This window comes from Dasypus novemcinctus, chromosome 9, assembly GCF_030445035.2.
Source record: "Dasypus novemcinctus isolate mDasNov1 chromosome 9, mDasNov1.1.hap2, whole genome shotgun sequence".
NCBI lineage: Eukaryota > Metazoa > Chordata > Mammalia > Cingulata > Dasypodidae > Dasypus > Dasypus novemcinctus.
The window spans coordinates 5,038,838-5,055,232 of record NC_080681.1 but is presented as its reverse complement, the minus strand read 5'-3'; the positions used below and the strand labels follow the sequence as shown (position 1 = coordinate 5,055,232).

General features: G+C 41.0%; 1 protein-coding gene across 4 annotated transcripts in view; it reads right to left on the bottom strand.

Annotated features, from left to right (window-relative positions):
* Nucleotides 1-16,395, bottom strand: part of SPAG17 (sperm associated antigen 17) — a 284,808-nt gene that overhangs the window by 7,695 nt on the left and 260,718 nt on the right. For all 4 annotated transcript variants that reach the window (XM_058302965.2, XM_058302966.2, XM_058302967.2 and 1 more), the window contains 2 exons: nucleotides 4,611-4,755; nucleotides 1,888-2,028 (listed from right to left, as the gene is read on the bottom strand). In XM_058302965.2, the coding sequence (XP_058158948.1) occupies nucleotides 1,889-2,028; nucleotides 4,611-4,755 (285 nt within the window). In that variant the 3' untranslated portion in view covers nucleotide 1,888. The remainder of the gene's footprint in view (nucleotides 1-1,887; nucleotides 2,029-4,610; nucleotides 4,756-16,395) is intronic.

Genomic DNA, 16,395 nt, shown 5'->3' with positions numbered 1-16,395 from the left:
TGAGGGCGCTTGGAAGCACCGCCCGGTTCCGCTGGAGGGCCAGCTGAGCTGCGCTGGGTTCCCGCCCACAGCTACAGACAACTAGTGCAGCTAATACGGAGCAAATTACCAGACCTGGTTGTATGGTTTATTTTCCTCACTATAAAATAGGTATAATAGTGCCCACCCTCACAGAGTTCTTACAACGGGCTTGCTGCTAGCTCAGAGTAAGGACAAAATGTGTTACTGTGATAGGCATGCAAGAAATAAAAACTTGGAATGGTTCCAACACACAAATGGAAGAGGTGGAAAGGAAAAAGACTAAAGCTTTTATCTGTCACTAGATCTAGGTGACATCACAGAATCTACAATAAATGTTTATTTTAAAAATGAAAGAATAAGCACGATGGACATCTTTTTAATCAAATTAACAAATTTGATTAAAACATATAAAGAAGGCAACATTACTTAAAACATTTCTTCTTTTATGTAGACTCATGACATTACTTTCGATAGATGCTAACAGAAATGATGGATCTTTATTTGAAAGCTATTTCACAAGTTTTCAGAATGGCCCAGATAGAGATGTAAACTTCATCACTTAGCAGGTTTGGGTAACTGGTGAATGTTATGGACTAGAAGTGAGATAAACCAAACTCAGCCATTCCTGAAGTGTAGTTCTGGGCTCCCTGGGGGTCCTTAGGACCCTTTCAGAGGCCTACAAGGTCAAAATATTTTCAAAATAATAATGACATTATTTGTGTTTTTCTCTCATAAATGTACACTACTTATCCAAAGGCTACATAATGTGTGATAGCACAGATTGAATAGAGAACAGCTGTGAGAATCCAGCTGTGTTCTTCTAAGCCAGACATTAAAGACATTTGCAAAAATGTGAAATAGTGCTACTCTTCATATTAACCTTTCTTTCTGGAAAAATTATTTTTATTAAAATGTTATTTATGTTAATATATAATAAGTATTATTGCTTTTAATTTTAAATTTTTCTGTTTTAATTCTGTGGTACATATTGATAGATAGAATGCATATACATAGAAGTTCTTTGGGGTCCTCAATTTTTAAGAATGTAAAAAGAGTCCTGAGTTTAAAACATTTGAGAACTTTTGGGCTTAATTGTAAGCTGTCAAGTCAAAAAGGGCATCCTGGTATTTGTGCTCCTGCTTTTTGGAAAGTAAGATCAACTTTATTTGCACAATGAAGAATGAACTTTAGAATCACATTGATAAAGGTTAGATATTTACTTGTCCCACTTAGAGTCTCTAAGCCTCAGTTTCCTTATGTATAAGATGCGGAAAATCTCAAAGGTAGAGTGAGGATTAGATATGATAATGTATATATATAAAGGGGTTGCCATTACAGTTATTAAAAGCAAATGTTTTCCTTCAACTAAGTTTAGTGGCTCACTGAAGTGGACTCGGCCCAGTAGTTAGGGCGTCTGTCTACCACATGAGAGGTCCATAGTTCAAATCCTGGGCCTCCTTGACCCACGTGGAGCTGGCCCACGCGCAGTGCTGATGCACGCAAGGAGTGCCCTGCCACGCAGGGGTGTCCCCGCGTAGGGGAGCCCCACACGCAAGGAGTGCGCCCCGTGAGAAGAGCCGCCCTGCGTGAAAGAAAGTGCAGCCTGCCCAGGAATGGCGCCGCACACACGGAGAGCTGACACAACAAGATGACGCAACAAAAAGAAACACAGATTCCTATGCCGCTGACAACAGAAGCAGACAAAGAAGACACAGCAAATAGACAACCAGGGTGGGGAGGGGGGGAGGAAGGGGAGAGAAATAAATAAATTAATCTTCAAAAAAAAAAAAAAAAGATGGTAACAAACCTGAGGTTTAAATCCTCAAATTTGAGTAGTTGACAGTCAAATTCCCATTTATTACTTACCCTAATGTGGAGAAACTTCACGAGACATGAAGACTCCAAGTGTAGAGGAAGAAATCGTAGAAATCCTTTGGACCATGGGATTTTCTTTTCCCTGAGGAAAGTCTTTTGGTCTTTTGTCATAATTGCTGCTTGTTAAAACTGGTAAAGTATCTGTTTAGGACTGTGATTTTCAAGACTAAGTGTACATACTAACCCAAATCATAGAATCTGTTCTCTAGCATCATTGGCTCAATTTTAGGTACAGTTCTGTCTAATGCAAATTCTACACATGAGAGGATGGACACTGAGCTCTTGGAACTGAGGAAGTATGGGGATTTAACCCAGGACCTTGTACATGTGAAGCAGGCTCTCAACCACTGAACTGCACCTACTCCCCTCGGAATATCTTTTATACTTCTCTGTGATTGTTAAGTTCATGTGTCACTATAGGCAGGGCAGACAACCCCAGGAATTCAGCACCCCGTCCGTGGGCCTTACCTCTTGGGATTTATGACAATCTTTCCCCTCTGTATCAGAGTTGGACTCATTTATAATTTTCCTACACAAAGTTTTTATGCCCCTTTTATTTGAACCTGTAATTAGCACTATACCCATTAAATATATGTTCCAGAAACTTAAATCTTCCAGCTGTTCATATCCTGGGTGAGTCCTGAATCTCAGCAGTGTTGTAACATCTACTCTCCAGTTTATCAGACCCACCCAAAACAACTAACAAAAGGATAATGATGGACACGCCCATCCCAAAAAAACATTATCTACAAATGCAAGGAAGACAGCTCCATCCATCTGCCCCATGGGATCTAAGCCCCCTCTCAATCAGAAGTAGAGTGGGCATCATCATCCCCAAATCCTCAGGACTGAGGAATGAACAAACATAAGTGGGGAATGGACTAAGGTAGACATTGTTATTTTAGCAATGGAAGAACTGGTAATATTGATTTAAATGCAGTGGTCAGCAGAGGTTCTGAAGGGAGGGAGAGGGAAGAATAGGTGCAACATGGGGCATGTCCTGCATGACATAGCAATGGTGGATACAGGCCATTGTACAGTTTGTCAAGACCTATGAAATTGTGCGGGGCAGAGTGTAAACCATAATGTGACCTAGAGACCATGGTCAGTAGCCATGCTACTGACCCTTCAGCTCTCTTCTTGACGATTCCCTCGCCCTTTTATGCATATTGCTGTTTCAGCTTTTCACTCTCAACATCTCTCTTCTTAGCAGTCTGCAGTCTGCTAACATACTTGCCTACACTGAATCCTTCCTTTTACTATTACCAGAAGTACCATGTTCTCCACTTTTCCTTTAATAATGTTTTCTTGAAATAGTGTCCACAGTTGATGTTACTACTTTCTCAACACCCATTTCTTGTTTTTTCCAATCTAGTTTTTGTCCCAACCAGTAACGGTCTTATTTGAATCTGAATTCTCCTTGACATCTCTGTAGCATCTGTCAACTGTGTCCATCCTTCCCTTGAATTTCTCTCTATGGCTTCTGAGATGCTTCAAGGTTTTCTAACTGCTTGTTCTATTTCCACTGGTTCCTCTTCCTACTGCTCCCAAAGAGACTCCAAATTTATGCCCCTTTGCTATATCTTGAACCATCACCCCTGCATAGAAAGGCTTAAAATTAATATATCTCCAGCATTGACTTCTCAAATACATATCCAATTCATTACAAAAGCTCAGAATCTTGGAGCTGAACTCTGTCCTCTCACTTCCTTCTATCAATGGGTTCCTCTTTTGGTTTTGCAGTTTTAGTCCCCCAAATTCCTTTCATATCTACTGTTGCCACCCTATGGTTCTTGTCCTTATACTTGGCCTATTGACATAGGCTTCTAATGGTTTCTTACACCAGTCACTTTTCTCCTTTAATATATCCTCTGCAATAACAGTGAATTCATTTTCATAAAGACTTACAAATTATGTCCCCCACTGGATCAGAAATCTCCAATGATTTTCTGCTGCTTATGTAATAAACTATAAACCAAAGATTCAAGATCATCCACTATTTAACTCCAACCAATCTTCCTATTATACTTCTTAATATTCCCTAAACTCTTAGCAAACTGAACTCCCTGCTAATCTCCCAAACATCCAGAGCTTTCCTATTCTTCACTCTTAAAGTCTCCTTTCATAAAAAACTTCCCTATTTAAGATCCAGCTCAAATAACAGCAGCTTTATGATTCATGTCATTAAAGGAGTACAAAATGGTATAGGAATCAAGTGGGGATACTTCTTCCACTCCTCTAATGTAGTAAGATAGAGTGCAATTTTCCGTTTTTATATATGATGAAAAGACTACATACAGTACTGTGCATATCTGTATGATACCTTTATAGTTAGAGACACCAATATGAAGAAAGGCATGTCATACAGTGTATATCTAACCTGTTTAATAAGAAACTATTCCCCAACAAAATTACAAGCTTTTTTTTATGTCAGAGATTTGCATTTTTTTCCTGATTGCCTGATACCTGATAGATCCATTCAATTGGCAGTTACTGAGCATACTTTCAGGCATTTTGCCAAATGCTTGCAAAGATGAATGAAGACACAGTCTTTGTCCTAAAAAGTTTAACTCTAGGATTTTAAAGCTTAAGGTAGCTATGGAAATGCAGGTATGAGGAGGCTAGGAAATGGCGTTTTGACTTGACAAGTTTTCCTGGCTCCAGTGTAATATTTGCAATCTGTACGGTTACTCAAATTGAACTTTAAAGGATATTTGCTTCCACAGGTAAGAACAGAACATCATGCTCAGTCATGATCTCAATATTGTGAGAGATGTGTGCTGATCCCTTGGCATCGTCCTCTCCAACAGCCATGGCAAATATCTCCACTTTCAGTTCTGTCTGCAAACCAGCCGCCACCTATAAGAAACAAGACACAAAGCTTGTTAAAACACTGGGGGCTTCCCCCCGGGAGGTGGGGTAGTGGTTACAGCCAAAATCCTGGCATGCCAAGATCTCTAATAGCTAAAACGAAGTGGTCTTCTTCAGTGAAAGCGGGTTCTTGAGATCTCTCTGCATCAAAAGTCAGGGAACATGATAAGAGAGGGAAGTTTTTCCTTAACTGGTCTTTTTTTCTAGAAAAAAATGCAGGTAAGAATATCAGCAATAATAGAACACTACCAGTCACATGGCAGAGAAACAAATGTATTAAAATGAGGCTTTCTCCCACCTACTCAGAAGGTGGAATCTCGGCAAGTTTTCAAATAGTAGATCTCAAAGTAGGGCCCACAGAAACACTATAGTGTGGTATTAACTACCTCCCACATTTCCTGAGTTCCATACATGAATAACCAGTTACTTCTCAACTTCTCCACATGCTGTGTAACAGCATTTATAAAATAAACTTTTATTGAAGTACATCACACATACATGAATATACATAAACAATACATGTATAGTAAAATTTTTGAATTTACAAAACAAACATGCATATCATCATATAAGGCGCTCATACATCTCCCCACCACCACCAACTTGCATTGTGGTAAAATATTTGTTACAAACCATGAAAGAGCATCATTGGAATATTACAATTACTATTAATACTACTATAATAAGGTAATATAGCCCATACCTTACATTTGATGTATTTTTCCCCCAACCCACCCAATTATTAACACCCTATATTAGTATTATGTACTTACCATTCATGAGAAAATGTTCTGGTATTTGTAACAGCATTTTTGACATTATCTAAAACACGAATTACATTCTCCTCTACCCCCAAATTTGATCATCCCCAGGTTCCTCCCTGTCTCCTACCATTTGTACCACTATAGCTTCAAAATTGATTAATCAAAAATCCCAGGAATCAACTCTGACTTTTCTGTTCCCTTCATCTCCCTGCCCCCAATCTAATGTTTTAGTAAATCTTACTGGCTCGATCTCCAAAATATATCCAGATTCTATTTTCCATCTCCAGCACCATTCTAGCTCATACTACCATCATTTCCCAGCTAATCTTTGCAAAAACTTCCTGAGATTATTCATTTCCCTTATGGTCCATTGTCCACATAGCAGGAGAATATTTTTAAAAACATAAATCCAAACATGTTACCACCTCTATTTAAAATTCTCCAGTGATTCCTGGTTACTATTAGAATTTGAAGTCTTGCCATGGTCTTACTTCTTCATACATCTCATACCTATTTCTTACCCTTCTTGTCCTCACTCACCGTCTCCATCCACACTGGCCCTTCTATTCCCCTAACTCACCAGATTCGTCCTCCCAGTCCCTCTTCTGCACAAGCTGGGGCCTTGCTGTACTGTCTACTCCCTCTGCCTGGAATATTTTTACCCCAGATCTTTGCAGGACTGGCTCCTGATTTCTACATTAGAATGCAAATTCCATGAAGGCAGAGACATTTCCTGTCTTGTTCTCCACTGTATCCCCAGCAACTAAGCCTAGAACTTTGCCTGGAGAGGGCAGATGCCTGATAAATAATTGTTGGAAATTTGCAAATGAATGAACGAATGCTGATAGGAATCACAGTATGTATCAAAGGTCTTGGGGAGTCCTGCTGTTAAACAAAATTGAAGACCCTGTATAACTACTCTTCTTAATTCTTTTTCCAAACCTCCTCCACACTTTAATGGAAAAATCTTTTTTCCCCTAAGTGACACCTATTAACAGTCCATGGAAACACAATAAAAACTCACATTGGGATAAGCTGCTTAGAGCAGCCCTACTTCCGCCAGATCCTTAGCGTCAAGGCATTCGGGACTCCCCACCCCCAATCCCCACCACGGCTGATGAACCAGTGTTCTTAACCAGCTTCTGTTGTCACGTTGTTAATGCTCAGTAAATGTGGTTGTTTCTAAATAAAGAGAAGAGGAGCGACAAGGTGACAGTATATTTTGAAGTCCAGGAACAATTATTAGCTATCCAGGTCAAAGGAAAGCTGTTGCCGAGTCCTTTAATTTGTCCTCTCTCCACACAGTCAAAACATCAAAAAACATCTATCGATCATTTCTTGTGTGGTCATAAACTGGTTCTTTGTAAAATAGTAAAGATGCGATACTCTTTGCTGAAACTGTAAGTGTATGGATAGGCCTCTTGTTAGAATAGTGTTTTGTGGAGCAGAGTTTGGAAAATGCAGTTGTAAATATAAAAAAAAAAACACTTAGCACATCTGGTTATATCATGTATTTCACATGCCTTAGATAAATGCAACCTATAGAAAACATCCATTAAATAAATACTTGAGTGATTACTAATGGGAATCACTGAAAGTGAAATGGTAGAGAATGCTAAAATAGGAAATTCTTTCTTGATGGTGCTATTGAGAGGGCATGAACAAAATAGTGGTGGACTGAGGAAAATTTTCTAGCTGTTTTAAGGATCTATTTTATGCAAAGAGAAATATAATTAAGTCTGGGTTAAAAGACAAATAACAGTTCTAGAAAGTACTTTTTATTGACGAATTCGTCTATTACTTTCTCTATCTTCCCTGCTTTGTTTTTTACTCTTTTCTAGTAGGTACCAGAAATTGTCAAGACACTGTGGATAGAAAAATAAAGGAGATGATCTTAGTCCTCAAGGAATTCGATGGCTCGGAGAAGAATGAAGCATGAACATACAAGTGTTTGTCTAGTGGTAAGTCCTCTGCAAGGGAACCTGCAGGTTGCTCTGAGAGCACAGAGAGGGGTTAACCTAGCTTGAATGTGGGGGGTGGAATGAGGATAGCAATAATGACAGAAGGCTTCTCTCTCAGTTTGCCATGCTACTCTGACAAACACCACACAATGGGTTGGTTTAAATAGGAATTTAGGGAAGTGGCTGTGGCTCAAGTGATAGGGCTTCCATCTACCATATGTGAGGACCTGGGTTTGTTCCCTGGGGTCTCCTGGCAAAAAAAAAATAAAAAGAGAAAGCATGTCTGCACAGCAAACCAGTCGCCTGTGTGGTGAGCTGAGTGCCCGCGCAGCGAGCCAAGTGCCCACATGGTAAGCCAGTGCCCGCGCAAGCGAATCACAAGGCAAGATGATGACACGACAAAAGAGAGATGAAGGGGAGAGTCAAGGTGAAGCACAGCAGAAACCAAGAACTGAGGTAGCACAAGTAACAGAGAACCTCTCTCTACATCAGGGGTCCCCAGGATCAAATCCTGGTGAATCCTAAAGGAGAAAAATGAGAAGAGAAGACCAAAAAAAAAAAAGAGAGAAATAGATACAGAAGACCACACAATGAATGGACACAGACAGAAAAAAAACAAAACAAGAAAACACAGCAGGGTGGGGGGAGGGGGAGGGGGACGGGGAGGGAAGAAGGAGGAGGGGAAAAATAGAAATTTGTTGGTCCATGGCTTTTAGGCTACAGGAAGTCCAAAACCAAGATATCAGCAAGATTTGGAATCTCCTGGAGTCTACTTTCTGATGCTGGCTGCCAGCCATCCTTGGGGTTCTTCGGCTTATATACCTAGTCCCATCTCATGGCTATGACCTCTCCTATGTCTGTGACTTCCAGTTCTTTCTCTCTTTTTTTTTTTTTAAGGAGATGCTGGGGCTTGAACCCGGGACCTCATTCATGGGAAGCAGGCACTCAACCACTGAGCTACACCCGCTCCCTCCCGTTCTTTATAAGACCTCCAGCAGTACAGATGAAGACCTGCCCTCATTCAGTTGGGCTACACCTTAACTAAAAACAACATCCTCAAGAGGTCCTATTTATCATGGGTTCCCATCCACAAGAATGTGGATTGAGATTAAGAATGTTTTTTTCCAGTACATACAACATAATCTACCACAGCTTCCCAGAAAACTTGATTCCAGAAGGCTATTGTGGTGGTTTTTAAATATTCCCACAGGTTTTATGTATTCTTCCCTTCAGGAGATAGAGCTTAATGCCCTTTAACTTGAGAGTGGGTTGGAATCAGTAGCTCACTTCTAACAAAAGGAAAATACAGAAGTGATGGTGTTGGACTTTTGAGACTAGGTAACAAAAGTTGCTGTGGTTTCCTTCTTCTCTCAGGTCACTTGCTTTGGGGGAAGTTGGCTGCTACTAACATGGGGATGCTCCAGCAGCACGAAGGAGAGGTAACAGTGTGAGGGACTGAGGGCTTCTGCAAAACTGTGTCAATGCGCCATCTTGGAAGCAGATCCACCAGCGCCAAGCTGCTCTCTTGACTGCAACCTCATGGAAAGACCTGAGCCAGACTCGTCCAGCCAAGCCACACCCAAACTCCCAACCCACAGAAATTGAGGCAGTACAGATATTTGTTGTAAGCCAATAAATTTGGGTATAATTTATTATTCAGCAGTAGATAAATAATGTAGATTTTGGTACCCAGTGCTACTATAACAAAAACCTAAAATGAAACTGAGAAGTGGGTGGAAGCTGAAAGGACTTTGAAGAGACTTCTTTTTCAGGAGGTACTGGGGATAGAACCCAGGACCTCTGTATATGGGGAACAGATGCTCAACCACCAAGCTCCATCCACTCCTCTAGTGAAAACTTGAAGAAACTTTATAGAAGATTGATGGCTTTTGAAGAGAGCTCTTAAGACACTTATGAAGAAGCTCCTACTAGAAACTGAAGGAAAGGGGCTCCTTGTGATGGTGTAGCAGGAATTTAGCAACACTTGCCTCCAGGAATGTGGAAAGTAGAAATGTGTCTGATGAACTGGGTGGTCTAGCTAAGGAGACTGTCAGGCCTAGTGGCGAAGGTGCATCCTGGGTTTGTGTTGTTCTTGCTGTTTTTACAGCTTATACTAAAATATACAGAGAGAGACATAAAACTAATGTAATAGGATTTTTAAACAAAAATGAGCTGGGACTTGCTGGTTTTGAAAATGCCCAGCTGTTCCAGATGGCAAGTGATGCTAAAATTAACAAATAGCTTCCAGGCAAGACTAAAGCCAGGGCACTTCCAGGAATGCCTGGTCTAAAGATGAATGCCAGTTTGTGGTTATAAGATACAAAGTCAAAATGAGAGATTGAAGGTGGTGCCTAAGAAGTTTGAGTGTACTGTCCCTCAGCCATCTCAGTAGAAGCTCAAGGTAGATTTGTTGGGGTGACTTTTGTCCAAGGCAGTGAACTCAAATAATATTTGCAGGTGACCTACTGAATTTAAAACGTGTATACTTTACTAACATAAAAAAACAACAACACCAGCATGTGTTGAAGGGGATGGAAAAACACAAACTGAAAAGATGCCTGTAGCAGTTGGATATTATTGATGAGTTCCAAAAAGAAATATTGGATTGTGTGTGTAAACTGTTCTTTTCCTCTGGGCATATTAGATTATATTGGACTCAGAGGTTTACTTGATTAAGTAATCAGGGAAACCTCTTGGCCAGTAGGACGTTGAGTCCCAACCCCTTGGTGGGTGGGGACCCCTTGGTGGGTGGAGACTCACAGATAAAAGACATGGTAAAGGATAGAGTTGGAGGGTGTTTGGTGTTGAAATTTTGATGCTGAAGTCTTAAGCTGGAAGCCCCAGGAAGTGAGCACACAGAGGAAAGAGCAGCAAGCCCCAGGAAGGGAGGAACCCAGGAAGCCTGAACCCTGGCAGACGTCGGCAGCCATCTTGCTCCAACACGTGAAAACAGACTTTGGTGAGGGAAGTAACTTATGCTTTACGGCCTGTATCTGTAAGCTCCTACCCCAAATAAATACCCTTTATACAAACCAACCGATTTCTGGTATTTTGCATCGGTATCCCTTTGGCTGGCTAATAGAATGCCTTTGAACCCCCAAAATGCCACTGGCAAGAAGCAGGCTACAAAAAAACTATGCAACTGGAAACATGGGCTATCTTTCAGGGAAAAGGAAGGATGGCTCAAAGAGCAGAGCAAAAACCCAGAGGGCAGAGCCAAGACCCATGGAGATTCATTCCTGAGCAGAAGTAGGATTGAGTCCTTATCAAAGACATCCAATGTTGCTGGCTGGGTTTCAGAATTGCTGAGGACCATTTTCCCACTTTTTGAACAGAAGTGTCTCTAGCAGTTAAGCTATGCTTTCACCATTGTATGTTAGGTATGTAGGGGGAAGATTATTTGTCTCTAGTTCACAAATATTCAGATAGGGATGAACTGTACTTGAAGAGCCTAGTCTGCACCCAGACCTAATTTAGACAATGAGATTCTGGACTTGGCTTTGATTCAGTAATGGGATGGACCTTTTGGAGGCCTTAGGAGAAGATGAGTGTATATGGCATGCATAAGGAAGGTAAATCATTTGTGGCCAGAGAGGAGATCATAGTGATTTTTAAATACATCCACAAATTTTTTTATGCTTCTTCCTTTGAGCTGTGGAGCTTAATATTTCCCTTACTTCGAGTGTGGGCTAGATTTAGGGACTCACTTCTAACAAATAGACTCTGGTGGAAGTGAGTGTGTGACTTCCAAAGTGAAGCTTTAAAAGATATGGCAGCTTTCATCTTGATCTCTCTCTATCTTTCAGGTCACTTACATTAGGGGAAGCCAGCACCTATGTCATGAGGACATTCAAGCAGCCCTATGGAGAGGTCCATGCAGTATTGAACTAAAGCTTCAGTGATCAGCTTTCATCTTGGTGGATCCTCCAGCCCTGGTCAAGCTTTCAGATTTTCCTGATATATTTTTAAGTGAAAAAAGCGAAAAGTAAAAGGGAATCTATAGGTTGCTGCCTTTTGAATTAAGAAATAAGGGAAATGGAAAAAATTTAATGTAATGCTCATTTGTGCCAAAGGAAACAGAGGAAAGATAAACCAGAATCTAATGAGATTGGTCACCAACTGGGGCTAGATGGGATCAAGTAAAAGAATGGGGGAGAGAACACAGGAGAAGTAATAAGTCAGAGAGTGACCATTTTCTGAAGATACCTTTTGTACAGTTTTGGCTTTTGGAACCATGTTAACATTTGTTTTAGATACACACAAAAAAATCAGTAAGTATGGGGGAATACAAACAAATAAACTGAACTGCATTTTAAACAAAAAACACACTGAGGAGGGAACAAAAAAGAACCAACTCAACACCCAGCAAGGTGGCAGCAGAGTAAGACATGCTACATGCTACAGGGTAGTTAGTAATCACCCAGAGCTACCTAAAGCACCTATTTGGGGGCTAAAGGAAGCCAGAAGAGCATCCTGCAACATCCTTGAAGGATTTGAAGGCAGAGACTGCCCATCTGCAGAGAAGATTCATGAGTAGAGAACTCCATGCCCTGGAGCCCGGGGCCCATCCTCCACTGGAGGCACAAGCTGCCCCAGCAGCTGTTCCATGGCTAGAATTGAAAGCTCCACTTCCCAAAAACTGGGGAGGAAAAGACGGTTGGGCACCAACTTCAGCTACTGATGAGTAGTAGCTTTGGTGGACTAAAGTATAATCCTAAATCCAGGGCAGAAAGAGGCCGCCATCTTAACTCCACGCCTGGCACGAGGGGAAGCGGGGCGGACTAAGAATCCCAGTGCTGGTGGGAACTGGCTTCTTCCCATCCAGATCAGATTGCAACTCCAGCCTAGGCCCCAGTGCCACCTCCAGCAGGGAGGAAGCAGTGACCTGCGCCAGCCTCTCTGGGAAATTACTGGCCAAGCCATGGAGGCCAGTGATCACCCTACTCCAGCGGTGCATGCCACCTCAGAGCTATTCTGTGGCTGGAATTGGAAGCTCCGTTTCCCAAAATGGGGAGAAAGAGATGGTCAGCCACTGATTTCAGCTACTGATTAGTAAATTCAGCTGGCTGAAATATCACCCTGAGGATAGGTAAAACTTGAGCCTGTCCAAGTGGGAAAGAGACCGGCAGCTGCCATTTTGACTCCACCTGAGGGGAAGTGGGGCTAACCGAAAATCCCAGTGACTATAGGAACCGGTTTCTTTCACTCAGATTGGCCTGCAGCCCTAGACTAGGCTTCAGCCCCACCTATGGCAGGGAGGAGGCTGGCAGGCCCTGCATCAGCCTAACCAGGTAACTGCGTGCAGATACCTTTGGCTGGCACAGACTGAAAATAAGAAGTCTACCAGGGCAACTGCAGTCATCTTGGACCTGCACTGCATAGACTGCTGCCCACACCTGCAGCTCCATCCCTGCCCCAGGCAGGGGAGAAAGGGGCATGAAGCTTCATTAGACTCTCTGGGCAACTACAGTCTAGGCCTTCATGACTTGGATTATTCCACACAGCTGTGACTCTGTCCCTAGCCCTGGCAAAGAAGAAAGTTGGGAGAAAATTCATTGGTCCCTGAGGCAATGAGGGCAGCTTCAGCCTCCATAGCTTACAGCACCAACTACATCCTCAGCTCCTACTACACAACTAGCAAGGGAGTAAGGGCAAGAAAGCCCTAAACTAAAGAGAGAAACCACACCCAGAGTAAATACATCTAGTAAGCCAGATCCAAGACACCAACAAAAAATCACAATCCACACCAAGAGACAGGAAGATGTGGCCCACTTAAAAGAACAAGATAACCCTTCAGATGACGTAAAAGAGTTGAGACAACTAATCATAGATGTTCAAATAAATCTCCTTAATAAATTCAATGAGATGGCTAAAGAGATTAAAGATATTAAGAAGACACTGGATGAGCACAAAGAAGAACTTGAAAGCATACATAGAAAATAGCAGCTCTTATGGGAATGAAAGGTACAATAAATGAAATTTATTTCATTTATTTGAGGAGGCAGAAGAAAGGATTGGTGAGCTTGAAGAAATGACCTCTGAAAGCAAACACAAAAGAACAGATGGAGAAAAGAATGGAAAAAAATTGAACAAGCTCTCAGGGGACTAAATGACTGCAAATGATGTACAAACATATGTGTCATGGGTGTCCCAGAAGGAGAAGAGAAGGGAAAAGGGGCAGAAGGAATATTTGAGAAATAATGGTAGAAAATTTCTCAATCCTATTGAATGACATGGATAACCATGTTCAAGAAGCACAATATACTCCCATCTGAATAAATCTGAATAGACCTACTCTGACACACATGCTAATCAGAATGTCAAATGCCAAAGACAAGGAGAGAATTCTGGGAGTAGCAAGAGAAAAGCAATGCATAATATATAAGGGATACCCAATAAGATTAAGTGCTGATTTCTCATCAGAAACCATGGAGGCAAGGAGATAGTAGTATGATATATTTGAGATACTGTAAGAGAAAAACTGCCAGCCAAGAATCTTGTATCTGGCAAGACTGTCTTTCAAAAATGAGGGTGAGTTTAGAATATTCACAGATAAACAGAAAGTAAGAGAGCTTGTAACTAAGAGACTGGCTTTACAGGACATACTAAAAGGTGTGCTACAGTCTGAAAAGAAAAAAACAGGATAGAGCAGCTTGGAAGAGAACCTAGAAATGATGATTATATCAGTAGAAGTAACTAAAAGTCCCAAAGAGTGGTGAAAATAAAACATGACAGATAAAACTGAAATACTTAGGAATAAACTTAACCAACAATTTAAAGCACTTGTATTCAGAAAACTACAACTAATTGTTAAAAGAAATAAAAAAGACCTAAATAATTGGAAGAACATTCCATGCTTTGTGCTCAATATATGTTTAAATATATTGTTAGTGTAGCAGTTTGATATGGTTATGAAGCCTAAAAATAGATATTGGATTATGTTTGTAAACTGGTCTGTACCTGAGCATGATTAAGTTATGATTAGGGCTTTGATTTGGCCACGTGATTAGGACTACCCTTGGTGGGTGGGGACTCACAGATAAAAGGCACGGCAAAGAACAGAGTTGAGAGGTTTTGATGTTGGAGTTTGATGCTGAAGCCTTAAGCTGGAGCCCCAGGAGGTAAGCTCACAGAGGAAACAGAAGCAAGCCCCAGGAAGAAAGGAACCCGGGAAGCCTGAACCCTCGCAGACGTCGGCAGCCATCTTGCTCCAACACGTGAAAATAGACTTTAGTGAGGGAAGTAACTTATGCTTATGGCCTGGTATCTGTAAGCTCCTACCCCAAATAAATACCCTTTATAAAAACCAACCAATTTCTGGTATTTTGCATCTGCACCCCTTTGGCTGACTAATACAGTTACATATATGTTTATATAGTAATAGCTTCATTTTCACAGCTGTGCAGATTGACAATTCTGAAACTACTATGCATTCATAATAGCTTTGAGCAGATAAATATATATTACAGATAACAGGAGTCAGATTTTTCACTGCTGGAGAAGGGAATTAGAAATATGAAAAGGAGAAAGGATAGCCTAAATTCTGTGTTGTTGTATTGGGATTGGAGGTATCATTATGAATCATGGTTTGACAAAAATATAAATGTATATGTATGTGTTTGTGTATTCAAAAATATTTCTTAGCTCTCTTTGCTGAGAGAGTCTAGAAACAATGGCATCCCAGTAGTGAGGAGCATACTTACTATCTTGATTTATAAATACTGTTTTAGTTTCCTAGCAGCCAAAACAAATACCACATAATGGGTTGGCTTAAGAACAGGAATTCATTGGCTCACAGTTTGAGAGGCTAGAAGGCTTGCTTTCTCCTGTGGTTGGTATCTTCTGGCCGTCGATCTGTCTTTGGGATTTCTTGGCTTTTCCATCACATAGCTATGCGTGTAACAATATCTGCTTTCTCCTCCTGGGTTCCATTGACTTCTGGCTCCTGGCTGTTCCCCATGGCTTCTTGCTCCCTATCCGATTTCCTTTGCTTATGAGGACTTCAGTCAGACTGGATTGAAGGCCCCCTCTTTCAGTTTGGGGCACATCCTTGCTAACAACACCTTTGAACGTCCTATTTACAACAGGCTCACACCTGCAGGACCAGGGGTAGGGACCTGAGCTTGCCTTTTCTGGGCACTTGATTCAGTACCCAAAAAATACCAAGCTCCACTGAAAGAAGTGAGACCCTTGGAGAAATGACTGATTTGAATGCTGGAACTGGGAAAATGCTAGATGGGCCTGCAACATCTTGCTGTACCACAAAATAAGGAAGTATTTAAAGAATGACACAAAAGGCAGCTTTGAAGGGTCTCTCAGTGGTCAAATCTGGGACAATTTGAACTTTCAATAAATAAGGATAGGAATGAATTATAACACATTGAATAATATAAGAATCATGAGTATATTGAACTAGATTAGCGGGATAGATGGCTGATAAACAGATAGGTATAGCTAGAAAAAGGGGACATTTTTTCTTATAGTATAATGCCAACTAATAAAGGCAGAAGCAATAACAGAACTAGCAAATCATTTGGCAACCATGATAGAAAGACCACACAAGTCAAAGACTGAGGAATTCTTCCAGATTAAAGGAAACTAAAGGAGATATGACCACTGAAAGCTATATGTGATGTGGTATTTTCTTTTTTTTTTATTCTGGTATTTTCTTTTGATATGAAGAACATTATTGGGACAATTGGAGATATCTGAATAAGGTACATGGGTGAAATAACAGTGCTGTATTGATATTAATTCTTTGATCTTGACCATTGTCCTGAAGTCAGGGTAAACTTACCCATTAAGCACAGTGGGCACAGCAGGCACAATGTGTAAGGCCCAGGAGATGATTTTAGATTTCTTTTAAAAGCAGAGGAAAAAATGAACTTTTAGGTTAAAGAGAA